Source organism: Vulpes lagopus, chromosome 2 (genome assembly GCF_018345385.1).
Source record: "Vulpes lagopus strain Blue_001 chromosome 2, ASM1834538v1, whole genome shotgun sequence".
NCBI classification, from domain to species: Eukaryota; Metazoa; Chordata; class Mammalia; order Carnivora; family Canidae; genus Vulpes; species Vulpes lagopus.
Window position 1 is genome coordinate 106,614,315 of NC_054825.1, and position 14,136 is coordinate 106,628,450.

Here is a 14,136-nt window from a genome sequence, read left to right on the forward strand (position 1 = left end):
GTGTGTGTGTGTGTGTGTGTGTGTGTGTGTGTGTGTCTTTGTTTTCTCTCCCTTTCGTGGGATTAGGGGCCATCCTGATCCAGTATGACCCCATCCTAACTAATTACATCTGCAAAGACCCTATTTTCAGTTGAGGTCATTTGAAGATCCAGATAAACAAAAATTAGGATGGGACACTATTCAATCCAGTATAAAATGCAAAAGTCAGCTATCCCCTGGTAGGTATTTATATAGCTGAGAACCTTCACACCAGTGAGTGTCAACCTCAGCTCCTCATTAGACTAGATTCTGATTGAATTTTTTCAATTATTCCCAGTAATTCTAATGAGTAGCCAGTATGGAAAACCACATTTTAAAACTACTAGTGATGTCATTTATTACATCATTATGCACTAATTCTATTGCAATTGGTAACATTTAGCAGACATTAAATATGCCTCAGGCATTGGGTGAAGTACTCTACATATTTTATTTCAATGATATCATTAGTTCAGTCCTTATCCTCATTTTATAGGTGGGGACACACAGGGTTAAAGAGGTTAAGGACACAGAGCACTGTGACTCCTCTGCCCTTAGCTGTGAACGAATTCAGAGCCTCTCATCATCCTCTGGTCTGTAGATATACCCAGTTATGTAGAGAAATCATAAACATTTTTAAGAAGAGTAACTGCATGCCTTCTCTACAAAGAGATAAAATGGTTTGAGCTTCTAAGATTAGACGGTGAGTTATGGAGCATAATTTACTACAGAAATCATTACTATTATAATAAATTCAGTTTTGTGTTTTTCCTAATTTCACAAGCCCAGACAAAAAGGCATGCACTTAAAGAACATCTTTCCGTTATATTTTCCGCTTTATATATTTAACCATACCTGAAGGCATGACTATCATCAACTTTGGAGGACAACTTAGTTGACAGCTTATATGAGCCTTTCCTCACATAGGGTGCCTCTTCATGCCGGGCGACATGTCACAACAGGTGTTCTAGGTGACGGTGGCAGATGTTAGGCTTCCTCTCCATCTCCTGGTCTTGCTCTCATCTCCCTGGAATCTTGTTCTATCTGGGGCCAGGACATCTGTTCTAGACCTTTCCATTCATGACCTTGTAGATTCTCCCTCTGTCCCCTAGAACTTCCTCCTCCCTCTGTTCTGAACTCTCTTGATGTCTCTGGTTTCCTGAGAAAGAAACTCACTGTCCCACCCCCTAGATGCACACTGCATTCCCTGTTGGGTGGAATAAAGACAAGCAGTTCTTCAGCTCCAAATTGGAGCTTGGCACCCCCATGTGCTGCAGACAGACCCGAACCTCACTGGCATTCATGCTTCTGTTTCTTGGGCTGTCCATCACTTTGCTCAAATACCTTTCTTTTCCTTGCTTTTTCCTTCTAAATCCAGCTCATTGTTAAAGGATCTGATCATGTCCCACCTTATTCATGTATCTGATTGCTTTGGACCCACCAGTCATTTCTTTCACTGAGGCATTCCCGCATTTTACAGTCAATGCCTTTCAGTTCTGATCTCAGTTGCTTCACATTTGCTTCACATATGCTTGCTAACCTTGGCTCAATAAACTATGTAATAAGCTCCTCACAGAGCAGAAACAAAGTATGCATGTCAGTGGTACTTCTCTCAGCCTCATCTGTATAATGCCGAGCACACCACTGGAATTTTCTGTAAATACTTAATGGTTAGTGCTTACAGCTGCAGTTTATTGTGATGATTTGTACATGTCAGAAAAGCATTAACTGTTTGATAGGGGCACCTCAGTGGCTCAGTTGACTAAGAATCTGATTCATGATTTCAGCTCAGGTCAAGATATCAGGGTTGTGAGATTGAGCCCCACGTCAGGCTACATACTCAGCATAGAGTCTGCTTAAGATTCTCTTTCTTTCCCCCTCCCCCTCCCTGTCCTGCTCACATACTCTCTCAATCTCTCAAAAAAAAAAAAAAGGAAAAAAGAAAGAAAGAAAGAAAGAAAGAAAGAAAGAAAGAAAAGAAAAGAGAAAAAAAGATGTCCGTACAAGTGATCTGATCATGTTAAAGAAATTTTCATTATGAGTAGAATTACAAATGATATCCTTTCCTCTCATGGAAGCCCTGCACACCTTACATTTTTATGATGACAATAATTTTTTTAAAGATTTTATTTATTTATTCATGAGAGACACAGAGAGAAAGAGAGGCAGAGACACAGGAAGAGGGAGAAGCAGGCTCCATGCAGGGAGCCCAACATGGGACTTGATCCCTAGTCTCCAGGATCATGCCCTGGGCTGAAGGCAGGTGCCAAACGGCTGAGGCACCTGGGCTGCCCAATGACAATAATTTTTAATCAATATTAGGCTCTGTTATGGTGGCTTGGTGTTGATTAGAAATGGAACCTGCCCATGGAATTCAATGCATGATTGGCCAATGCTAAAAAGAGCCAGGGGCACCCCACACCCGATGTCAAACCAAAGGCATATATGCTGCTTTGAACACCAATGAAGAGTTTAATGGCCACTGATTTGGAGCAGAAAGCTGATTAAGAATGGTTTGACTTATAAACTCATCCTTAGAAGATGGACACAAAGGCATAAATGTCTGGTTATTTCATGTCAAAGACTTCCCTTCTTCCCACAGCAGTCCAAACTAATCAGTACTATTCATCACCGACGTGACTGAGGTCAGATGACATGATGTGCTCTAACTGTAGATCCTCTTACCTGCCAGTTTATTTGAGAGACATCTGTGGAAAAGCCAGCTTCCGATCACCTGGGTTCACTCTCTGTGGCTTAAGGAGCAGGCAAGTCTCCTCCTGAGTTTCTGTCTTTTGCATACCTGCATTATTTTTACTATACTTTTCCACCTTTGACTTTTGTATACTGGAGATATTCGGTTGCTCTAGTCTTAAGGGTGATTTAGAAATCAATACTTTTACATGGATCTAACAGTAAGTTGTCCCAGCATCTTATCATTGTAGCTCAAATTAACATCATGTCTATTTGGATTATAACAACTAGGAAAAGCTGAGATATACGCCTGGTTAGAAGCCCTTCAAAAGTATCTAATTAGGCTGGAGTTGTGCTTTCTACACAATGAAGCAATGTAATCCTCCCAGCATTACATGAAGAGTTATTTGACTGTTTCATCCGATCAGCTTTCTACTCATGCCAAGGGGAGTAATTCTCTTTGTGTAAAAGTGATTTTGAAGATTAGTAATGAACAGAATGGGTACACATAGATTTATGAGTATTTTAAAATAATGTTTAAATGTCTGCATGTGTACACTTAAAAAATAAAAAGGAGATGTCTCACTTCTTCATAAATTGCCTTAGTAGAAAGATAGAAATGCTTGTATCTTTGATTCAGACTTTGGTAAGTTTGACAAGAGGTGGGTTTTAGGTCTCCCTGGGAACTACAACACACTTTTAGTACTTTATTTCAGGAAAAAGTCCTTAGCCTGTGAAGCTCTTGGGCTTCATCGCCTGCTAACCTCTCTTTAAACATGACCCAGAGCTGTTGCCGTAGCAGGCAGCGAGCCCAGAGCTGATTAGGAAGGGCCAGGTGCAGAAGGCAGGGGTGTGCCTCCCGGGTATATGAGTAAGACTCAGAACCAAGCCCCTGAATCCTTGCATTTGCTTTGTTGTCCCTATACCAGAAACCCACGTGTGTGTGTGTGTGTGTGTGTGTGTGTGTGTGTGTATGCAGGCATGTGTGTGTGGGAGGTAGTTGTGTGCATTTCCTTAGGGGTACATAATTTAAGTTCATTTATTTTGTACTTTTGAAAGATAGCAAGCTCCCAGTCATAAAAGCAGAAACCAGGCGAGGTATTTCAAGCAGGAAGGGATTTGGATTTGAATTGTTTTGGAAGGGCTTGAAGAGCACAGAGAGGGGGGATCAGGGAGCAGGGTCCTTGTCTTGCTCCAAGACAGTATCCCTTTGCCCCCATGTGGACAGAGAGTGATTGGAAACGCTGAATGGCTTCTGCAACCACCAACCACTGTTGTCACTGCCATCCTTAGAGCTGGAACTGCTGCCACATCCAGAAGCCGTATCCCCACTACCTCCTTCCTGTCTTCTTTTTTTTTTTTAATATGACACTATGATTTATTTAAGATGTATTATGATTTTTTACAGTAAATATATTTTTCCAGAACTATGGGTCAAATTCAAGTAAAAAAATAAAGTCAGTTCATTCAAGGGGTTATTTACACAGGGCATGATTCATTATGTAGTGCACATAACTTATGAAACGGTCTGTGGAAGGATTGGGAATCTCAGTACCAGTACTTTTGCAAAGTAATAAAAATGTTTGAGCAGATGAGCTTTTTTTAAGGATTTTATTTATTCATGAGAAACACAGAGAGAGAGGCAGAGACACAGGCGGAAGGAGAAGCAGGCTCCCTGCAAGGAGCCCGATGTGGGACTCGATCCAGGATCCCAGAATCATTCCCTGAATCAAAGGCAGACGCTCAACCGCTGAGCCACTCAGGCATCCCCAGATGAGCTTTTTGATCATACTTGTTGTTTTCTGATCGTGCCCTTACTCTCTCCTCCCCCACGGGCAGAGCCTAAAGAGAACCTTGCTGCAAGGGATTCTGGGAAATGTAGTTTCCGCGCCTCCTGCTCCCGGGATACAGGACAAAGCGCAAAGAGTTGATGATACGGAGCCCAGATAGCAGCATAATACTTGAGAAAATGTTATCACAGAATTTTAGCTACTTAGGGACGACTGGGTGGCTCCGCAGTCGGGCGTCTGCCTTTGGCTCAGGGCGTGATCCTGGAGTCCTGGGATCCAGTCCCACGTCGGGCTCCCAGCACGGAGCCTGCTTCTCCCTCTGCCTGAGTCTCTGCCTCTCTCTCTCTCTCTCTCTCTCTGTCTCTCATGAATAAATAAATAAAATCTTAAAAAAAAAAACTTTAACTACTTAGATGTTTATTTTCAGTTGTTAAGAAAACAAAAAATACTTATTTTAATATGAAATATGAAAAAAAATCCTTTATGACACTTTCTCTTATGGGAGTGTGAAAAAGATAATTAGATTTATATTAAAGAATATTTTGTGGCTTTAAAGACTATGGGGGAGCATTTTATTCAAACAATTCAAAAGCAGCTGAACAAATTCATTGAAAGGATAGTTCTTACTGGGCTTTGCTATGTCATCTTTGAAAAGCTTGCCTGTATCCCCAGCTAATCCACTTACTGGAGGAACAGTTGGAGGATGCAAATTCTACTTTTTGGGAATTCCTATTTGACAGTGGGTGCTACCTTTCTGTAGCAAAATGTTTTCCCTGGCAGTTGAATTGCCTGTTTGATTTCTGAGATTTGATACACTGTTATTCTTGTTGCATTTTTTTTAAAAAAAATTGTATTTATTTATTTATTTGAGAGAGAGAGCATGAGCAGGCAGGAGAGGCAGAGGCAGAGGGAGAAGAAGACTCCCCACTGAGCAGGGAGCCCCACCCAGGTCTCACTCCCAGGACTGCGGGATCATGACCTGAGCTGAAGGCAGATGCTTAACCAACTGAGCCACCCAGGCACCCCTATTCTTGTTGCAGTCTTTTGGAGTTTTTTGTTTTTATTAAGTTTTTATTTTAATTCTAGTGTAGTTAACATACAGTGTTATGTTAGTTTCAGGTGTACAGTATAGTGATTCACCAGTTCCATACATCACCCGGGGCTCATCACAAGTGCCCTCCTTCATCCCCATCACTTATTTCCCCCATCCCTCCTCCACCCACCTCCCCTCTGATAACTACCAGTCTATTCTCTATAGGTAAGAATTTGTTTCTTGGTTTCTCTCTCTCTCTCTTTTTTAATTGTTTCTTAAATTCCACATATGAGTAAAATCATATGGTATTTTACTGCTGACTCTGCTGACTTATTTTGCTTAGCATAATACTCTCTAGCTCCATCCATGTTGTTGCAAATGGCAAGATTTCATATTTTTATAGCTGAATAATATTCCCTTGTGTATATATACTACATATTTATCCATTCATCTATCGATAGATATTTGGGCAGCTTCTATAGTTTGGCTATTGCAAACAATGCTGCAATAACTTGTTTTGAATAGCTTTTTTTTAATTTTTTGTATTTTTTAGGTAGATACCCCATAGTGTGATTACTGGATCACAAGGTAGTTCTATTTTTAACTTTTTGAGGAACCTCCATACTGTTTTCCACATCTGCATTCCCACCAACAGTGCAAGATGGTTTGTTTTTCTCCATATCCTTGCCAACACTTGTTTCTTGTGTTTTTTATTTTAGCCATTCTGACAGGTGTGAGGTGATATCTCATTGTAGTTTTGATTTGCATTTCCCCGGTGATGAGTGATATTGAGCATCTTTTCCTATGTCTTTTGGCCATCCTGTATCTCTTCTTTAGGGAAATGTCTGTTCGGGATCCCTGGGTGGCTCAGTGGTTTAGTGCCTGCCTTCAGCCCAGTGTATGATCCTGGAGTTCTGGGATTGGATCCCATGTCGGGCTCCCTGCGTGGAGCCTGCTTCTTCTTCTGCCTGTGTCTCTGCCTCTCTCTCTCTCTCTCTCTCTCTCTCTCTCTGTGTCTATCATGAATAAATAAATAAAATCTTTTAAAAAAAGAAATGTCTGTTCATGTCTTCTGTTCATTTTTTTTAAAATTTATTTATTCGTGAAAGACACAAAAAGAGAGGCAGAAACATAAACAGAGGGAGAAGCAGGATCCCCGAGGGAAGCCCAACCTGGATTTGATCCTAGGACCCCAGGGCCATGACCTAAGCCAAAGGCAGACACTCAACCACTGAGCCCCCGAGGTGCACCCCCTGCTCATTTTCTAAGTTGGATTATTTGGTTTTGGGTTTTGAGTTCTGTAAATTCTCTGTATATCTTGGATACTAACTCTTCATTGGATATGTCATTTACAAATATCTTCTTGCATTCTGTAGGTTGCCTTTTAGTTTTGTTGATTGTTTCTTTTGCTGTGCAGAAGCTTTTTATTTTGATGTAGTACCAATAGTTTATTTTTGCATTTATTTCCCTTGCCTCAGGAAACATATCTAGAAAATTGTTGCTATAGCCAATGTCAGAGAAATTACTGCCTGCGTTTTCTTCTAAAATTTTTATGGTTTCATGTCTCACATTTAGGTCCTTAATCCATTTTGAGTTTATTTTTGTGTATGGTGTAAGAAAGCGGTCTAGTTTCATTCTTCTGTATGTGGCTATCCTCTAATTGCATTCTCTACACGTTTAATTCCAATGGGAAATTATTTCAGATAGTTAGTCATCTGCAAGTTTACTTAAAACTGTTGTGTCTTGAGAAACCAGTATCTAAGTGGCTGTAAAACTCCTTTAACTCATCACAGTTACTACTACCATGTCTATATGTCAATCTTTTTACTTTTTTAACCTCCATAAGTCTTCCCAGCAACTTTATGAGGTGGACCAGCTACTCATGCTCCTGTTTTTTTTTTCCAGCTATATTAAGTGACAGATCACTAGCTGTAGAACCAAGCCAAATAAGTGTCACAGTTTGCTTATGAATGTGTATTTATGAATAATTTTCAAGCTGGGGTTGCTGTTTGGAGGCATGCAAAGCCAATTACAGGGTGGAGGGCCTGGGTACTTTGAAGGGAATCCATTGTCAGGGCCTCAGTTCATGTGGTCTAAAATCCATCTGCTTGAGAATATGTATGCATTGAGGATGCAGGTCCTTTTTCCTAATGTCCTTCTCCCACTTTGCTAAAGGAATGCTACCTCTCTCCTGTCCCACTATGGTGGACCTGACCCGAGGTTCAAAAACCTGTGGGGAACCAAACAATGGGACACTTTGGACTATTGGTTTGGGTATTAGGAACATAATGAAGAAAGCAGGTAAATAGCCCTAATGATTTGATTAAACAGCTTTTATTAAGTGTGGCGGTCTCCTTTTCCATCCTTGCAGCAAGAGTGTAGGAGAACTTAAATGGCCTGTTGGTTAATAGAAAAGTAAAAGTAATTTTGATGATAGATCGCTGTGCAAGTCTCAGCACATAACTGAGAAGGAGCCAGAGGAATTGAGTAATGTTGCTCTAATGAAACTTTCTCCACTCTTATTAATTAACTTATACAAACAAGTTTTCCTGGCACATAAATTTGTAAAAATAAAAAAGGGAGTAGGATTGATGTTTACCCTTAACTGGTTCTAGTAATAAACAATCTTTCTCTGCAGATTACATGAACTAGCTGGGAAACCCCAGGCTTTCTTAACATTCTTCTAGAAATACAGAGGTGCATTTCCCACAAAATGTTACTCCCATGCAGTAAATCTTTTTCAAAATTCATCATATTTCCTGTTTTCATCCTTTGTGGTCTAGTGACTATAATTATAACCCAATGAGAAAAGATGCAAATATTTAGAGACATTGTCACGGGGAAAATTTTTAAAAATTTTTATAAACCTAATTTTTACGCAGAGAAGTATTTATTAACCTCACCATTAATGCAATACACATTAACACAAAACACAAAACATTCTCTACTTAGAATATTAAGATGTAAGTATGTGGGAATGAAAAGAAAAATTCAAAAAGGAAAAAAGATTGACTTCGGATTGAGACTATTGAACAGTTTGTTTTTCCAGTGTGACGGTAGGTCGTCAATGGCTCTGATAGTTAGACTGTTGGATTCAGTGAATTACATCTTCGGCAGTCATTGAAACTGACAAAACGTTTATATATCTATATAAAAATAAGTATGTGATACATTTAAAAAAATTAAGGAATGTCTGGGCAAAAATGTTTAGTCATCACTGATCTGGACAGAAGATCAGGTGTCTTGAGGATAAGCACAGTCATGTGTCTCCCATGTATTTGCCTTGTTTTCCCAGTTTGACCTTGTGTGCGTCAATGCTTGGATGCTGGACCTCACGCAAGCCGTCCTAAATCTGGGCTTCTTGGCTGGAGCCTTCACCTTGGGCTATGCAGCAGACAGGTAGGCACGGATAGGACAGCCATTGACAGCATGAGAACATGATGCAAACGTGTAGAGATGAAAATGTTTTATGTTAATCATTAGAAAACTATTTTTGCTAAACTTGAAAAAAAAATCTTAATTTCTCTACTTGTGACATTCATGCTTATTTGGTTAGACGAATCCTTGTTCAACTCCATCTCCTTACTCCTTGAACTGTATCAGTGGATAGGGCTGCTCCCAGTGGGCCTGAAGGCATCTGAGTGGAAACACACACCAGCAAGGCAGTCACTTCATTGTGCAAATGGCTGGCTGGCTGAACGCTGCAGAGTCAATTGCATGTGCTCCCATAGCTCACTGGTTGTGTCTGATTTAGTCAGAGTCAGCCCTTTCCAAATATGTTTCATTTAAATGTTTAAATTTTTTTAAAAAATAAATCATTGTATTTTATGTTACAAGTTAAAAACTCTGCAAAAAAAAGAGTTTTTCCAAAGATCATTAAAAATTTTTTACCTATTATTTAACATCCATAAATATACCAGCTAATGGGAGACACAGTGAATATATATATTGAGGACAATCAGGCTTTCTATTCAAATATTCCTGTTTTAAACATTCTTGATGTTTGTTATTGTATTCATATTTAACTCTTCCTTTATACCAATTCTAACTATGAAAACACATGCCATAATTTAATTATTGCTTCTAGACCCCTTAGGACAGGGGTAGACAAGCCTTGGCCATTGACCGTGTCTGGCTGACGATCAGACGATCACTCTGGTCACTCTAGCCCAGCCTGGGTGCGTCCTTGTGACTGTGCTTGTGGTGTGCAGTGCAGAGGGTCCCACTTGGAGAATGGCCCTCTGCAATTAATTAGCTCACTGGAGGCAATTAAATGCCCCAAATGTTTTAGCCAATAGACAGTCGAGTGTGACCAGACTAGGATTTCAAAGTGAGTAGAACCTTTGGTTTCTTTTTCTGCTCCTTCGCCTATCTTAGTTTTCTCTTGCAGCCCCCTGCCACCCTCCTCTGCATGGGCCTTTCTCCTTAATCCTTGTGTCCGATGCTCTTTCCCTGTCTTTATCTATGTCTTTTTCTGTGGCTTCTTCTTATACCCTTTCCTATTTGTCTGTCTTTTCTTAATCTCTGCACACATCACTTTCTCTCCTAGCCGGCTACGACTCGCAAGGGATCCATGTATTTTCAACATGTATTTCTGATTTAAACATTAGGTTTAGCTGCTTCTGCATGTTTCTCACAATCAGTAAACACATCTCCAAACAAAAGTAACTCAACTAAAGAAGGGAGGCTCTTCCTACCTGTGTCCTAGCAGGGGACCGAGTGGCTGTCCTCCGAGATGACTCAATGCTCTAGAGAGGAAGACAGACCTAGGAATGATCCTGCCTCACTGCCAGGCCAGCCACTGTTGGCTCCTTCTCTCCTTTAAGTCGTTGAAGGAAAAGACAGGAGAGGACAGTGTAGGAAGGATAGACAGTGAATTTTAAACCTAGATAAACCAGGACTACTTCTGTCTCCACTCTGCTGACCAGAGCAAGATGCTGCATGTGTGAATTTGGCAGCAATTTCTCTGGGAAAATGTTTTTGAATCACGACTCGTAAGGGTCATGGATGACAAACTTCCACCAGCCGATAATTTGGCACAGCTATTGCGAACCGTTTAACATCAGAATCCCAGAATATCACAGACAATAATGTGTGTCCTTTGCCTATGCTTTTAATAATAATCCTGTAAACAGTGAGGATAAAATGCAGAACTTAAGAACAGTTCACATTGATTGTGAACTTCATAGTTCATAAGGAGCTTTCACATCAGCATCTCATTTGAGCCTCTACAACCTCATTGTAGAAAGAGGCGGGGGGGAATAACCCACAAGCAAACAAACAAAATATGAGTCTTAGATTAACGAAGAGAGGGACCTGAGATCGTATGGCTGGCTCATGGTTCAGCCAAGATTGAAGCCCGGGCCTGGGGCTTTCTCCCTTTCTCCTTCCCACTCCACTCGCAAAGATGCTATCAGATGTCAGAGCTGTGCCACCAAGGAAACTGTTTGTGATAGAGAGCATCATCTTTTTGAAAATCACATTTCCATTCTGTGCTTTACATTTTGTCATGTTGTTTCAGAGGCATATGCTCTTATTTTCCCTGGTTTTGCTATAAAACAAAATGTAGAATTTCCAACAAACCTGTACCTGGTAGTAATGCAATCTTAAAAACAAAATTTGTATACTTAACCTTTCTTAACAATGCTTCTAATGATAGTCTTTCTCATTGTGTCAATGGAAGCATTGAAGGTGACTTCTTCCTCTCTCTTTCTCAAAAAGGTACGGCCGACTAGTCATTTACCTAATATCCTGTTTCGGTGTTGGCGTCACTGGTGTTGTGGTGGCATTTGCACCAAATTTCCCTGTGTTTGTGGTCTTCCGCTTCCTACAAGGTGTGTTTGGAAAGGGGACATGGATGACCTGTTACGTGATTGGTAAGACATTGCTATGCCTTGTGTCTCTGTGATGCCAGGGGCAGGTGGTTGGGAGGGGCCAGCCAATCAGCCCTCCTCAGGCTCATATGCGGAGGCTTGGCGGCTGCCACAGTAAGGACCTCTGCAAATAGGAAGATGTAGGGGTGAAATTCTGACTCTCAGGAAATTAAAATGCCACTTTGTGAAATATGGAATATCACAAAGTACTTGGATGAACCACTTTCTAGTACTGCTATACTGCTAGCATGTTATTGCTTTGCTTTGCCAGAGATTATTTTTTTTAAGATTTTATTTATTTATTCAAGAGGGAGACACAGAGAGAGGCACAGACATAAGTAGAGGGAGAAGCAGGCTCCCTGTGGGGAGCCTGATGCAGGACTCAATCCCAGGATGCTGGGATCAGGACCTGAGCCGAAGACAGACGCTCAACCACTGAGCGACCCAGGCATCCCTTATCAGAGAATAATTTCTATAAAAATTTTAGCAGTTCCTTGTAACATTCTTAAAGCATTTTCTGTGTATTTCTGTGAAAGGGTTTGAGATGACATTCCTGTGTTCTCAAATATTATTTCTTAATTCTCCTTTTGTTCAAATGGAGAACTTTTTACCGTGAAGATCTGACCTACAAATGAGAAGCTCATTTATGAACCTCTGCTCTCTTCCATAACTAGAAAGTTTGACCTTCTAGGTATAAAAGAAAGAAAAACTTCAGGTTGCGCTTTGCTAATTTTACTGGGAAAAGTCCTGGCTGCTACTTTGGTTCTGTTTCTAGTGATGTCCAGCTACCTATTCTAAGGGTCATGGTGGATTTGTGGAGACACAATAGCACCTTTTTGATTATTGCTCCAGATTGTTAGGCTTCTAGTCCCTTCCATTACTCCTAGACAATCCCTCCCCCAAGCAGTGCCCACTTTGGGGACTCTTTAAAAATCCTTTTATGGGACAAGGAAAGAAAGAGTGCTGGAAGGTTGCCTGCCTATCGCTGGCTGGCGCAGAAGGGATAACTTTAGAATATGAAGGAGATTTGAGTCTAGGTGAGTTTTCAAAGTTGTAAACTTAGGACACAACTAAGGTAGCATATCCCAGGATAATCGGAATAGAATTGATGACAAGTAGAAATGGATGAATTTGGGGGGGCGGTGGGAGAAGGGGAGGGATGCCAGCAGTAAAATTCCTCATGTGATTTTTAAAGAAATATCACATAAATGGAAAGCCCAGCACTGTGGAAAAAAGAATCATCATTGGATGAAAACTGTGTTGTGATCTTTAAAAAATTATTTGTAGAATTATAATGTTCATAAATGCTCATAAATAATCTCTTTTATAATATGCAAATCTTTAGAGATACCATGATAGAAATCTAGCCAGCTTATTTTTATTTCTGTGTTGATAAATAGTCATCATTTAAGCTTTCTTAAAACCAACACATATGTTCTTTGTATACTTAGGAGGGTATTGGGCTGGGTGTGTGGGATGAACGTGGCATGTGCTTGCCGATAACTGGCAGAGAGTGAGCAGAAAGCACGGCTCCAGCACGTATGGAAGCCTTCGTACCTTTAAGAGTTCTGTAGCATCCTAGCAATGCTGATGGATATGACAGATGTAACATCTCTCTGTTTGTTTATTTTGGAGCTGATCTTGAGCTTCCCTAACTTCTGTGTTTGTTTTCCTTCAGTAACAGAAATAGTAGGTTCAAAGCAAAGGAGAATTGTGGGAATAGTGGTCCAAATGTTCTTCACTCTTGGAATCATCATTCTCCCTGGAATTGCCTACTTTATCCCAAATTGGCAAGGGATTCAGCTAGCCATAACGCTGCCCAGCTTTCTCTTCCTCCTTTATTACTGGTAAAGTGGTTTTGATCATTATTGAATTTATTCTTATTCCACAGAAATGTAGAATCTGTGCTTTTAAACCACCAAGAAAGTGAAAGCAACTACAGAGATTTCCTGACATCTCCAGAGTGACTATGGGCTTTGGGAATTTCTAGAGAATTTGAGAATTTATAGAGATTATTATTTGACTAATTGTCGTAATTAAAATAAATTAATAAAGTACCCAAACATAAAATTCTAAATAGAGTATTAATTATGCTTTGTTATTTTATGTATCTTCATGAACCCTTTAAGGCAACAAACCATATCTGCCAATATTTCAACTTGCAAATTAAATGCAATGAGATCTGTTTGCTTTTCTGTGTGTTCTACTAAGCAAATTAATATTACTCAGGAGTCTTCTGAGGAATAAGAAGATGTTAAGAGCATGAGAAAATTAAGTTATCAGAAAGCTACAGGTTATATGCATTTGACTCATACTGAAGTCAATGTATTTTGATCATTTCTCTAATTTAATTTTAATATATGGGGAAATCAACTTACATGAATTGAGTTTCACTTCTTCCTAAATGCTCATTAAATCCCAGTTCTTTTCATATGTGTAATCAAGGACGCTATGCTCTAAGACAGCGTGGTCTTACAAGAGCAATGTAATATTGGTTATTTTTATTAGGACCAGTGACCTAGTTATCAAGTCATTAATTTTTAGCTTTTGAAATTACCAAACATAACTCAAAAAAGTCTTCTTCTTGCCAGGGTGGTTCCTGAGTCTCCCCGCTGGCTGATTACTCGGAAGAAAGGGGATAAAGCCCTAAAAATTCTGAGGAGCATTGCCAAATGCAATGGGAAATATCTGTCACCAAATTACTCGGAGGTAATCTTATTTATTACTAGTA

General features: G+C 40.0%; 1 protein-coding gene across 3 annotated transcripts in view; it reads left to right on the top strand.

Annotated features, from left to right (window-relative positions):
* Positions 1-14,136, top strand: part of SLC22A3 (solute carrier family 22 member 3) — an 87,411-nt gene that overhangs the window by 34,041 nt on the left and 39,234 nt on the right. For 2 of the 3 annotated variants that reach the window (XM_041739842.1, XM_041739857.1), the window contains exons 2-5: positions 8,828-8,931; positions 11,254-11,408; positions 13,084-13,252; positions 13,997-14,114. In XM_041739842.1, coding sequence (XP_041595776.1) covers positions 8,828-8,931; positions 11,254-11,408; positions 13,084-13,252; positions 13,997-14,114 — 546 coding nt within the window. The remainder of the gene's footprint in view (positions 1-8,827; positions 8,932-11,253; positions 11,409-13,083; positions 13,253-13,996; positions 14,115-14,136) is intronic. The other variant, XM_041739853.1, reaches the window with a different exon arrangement.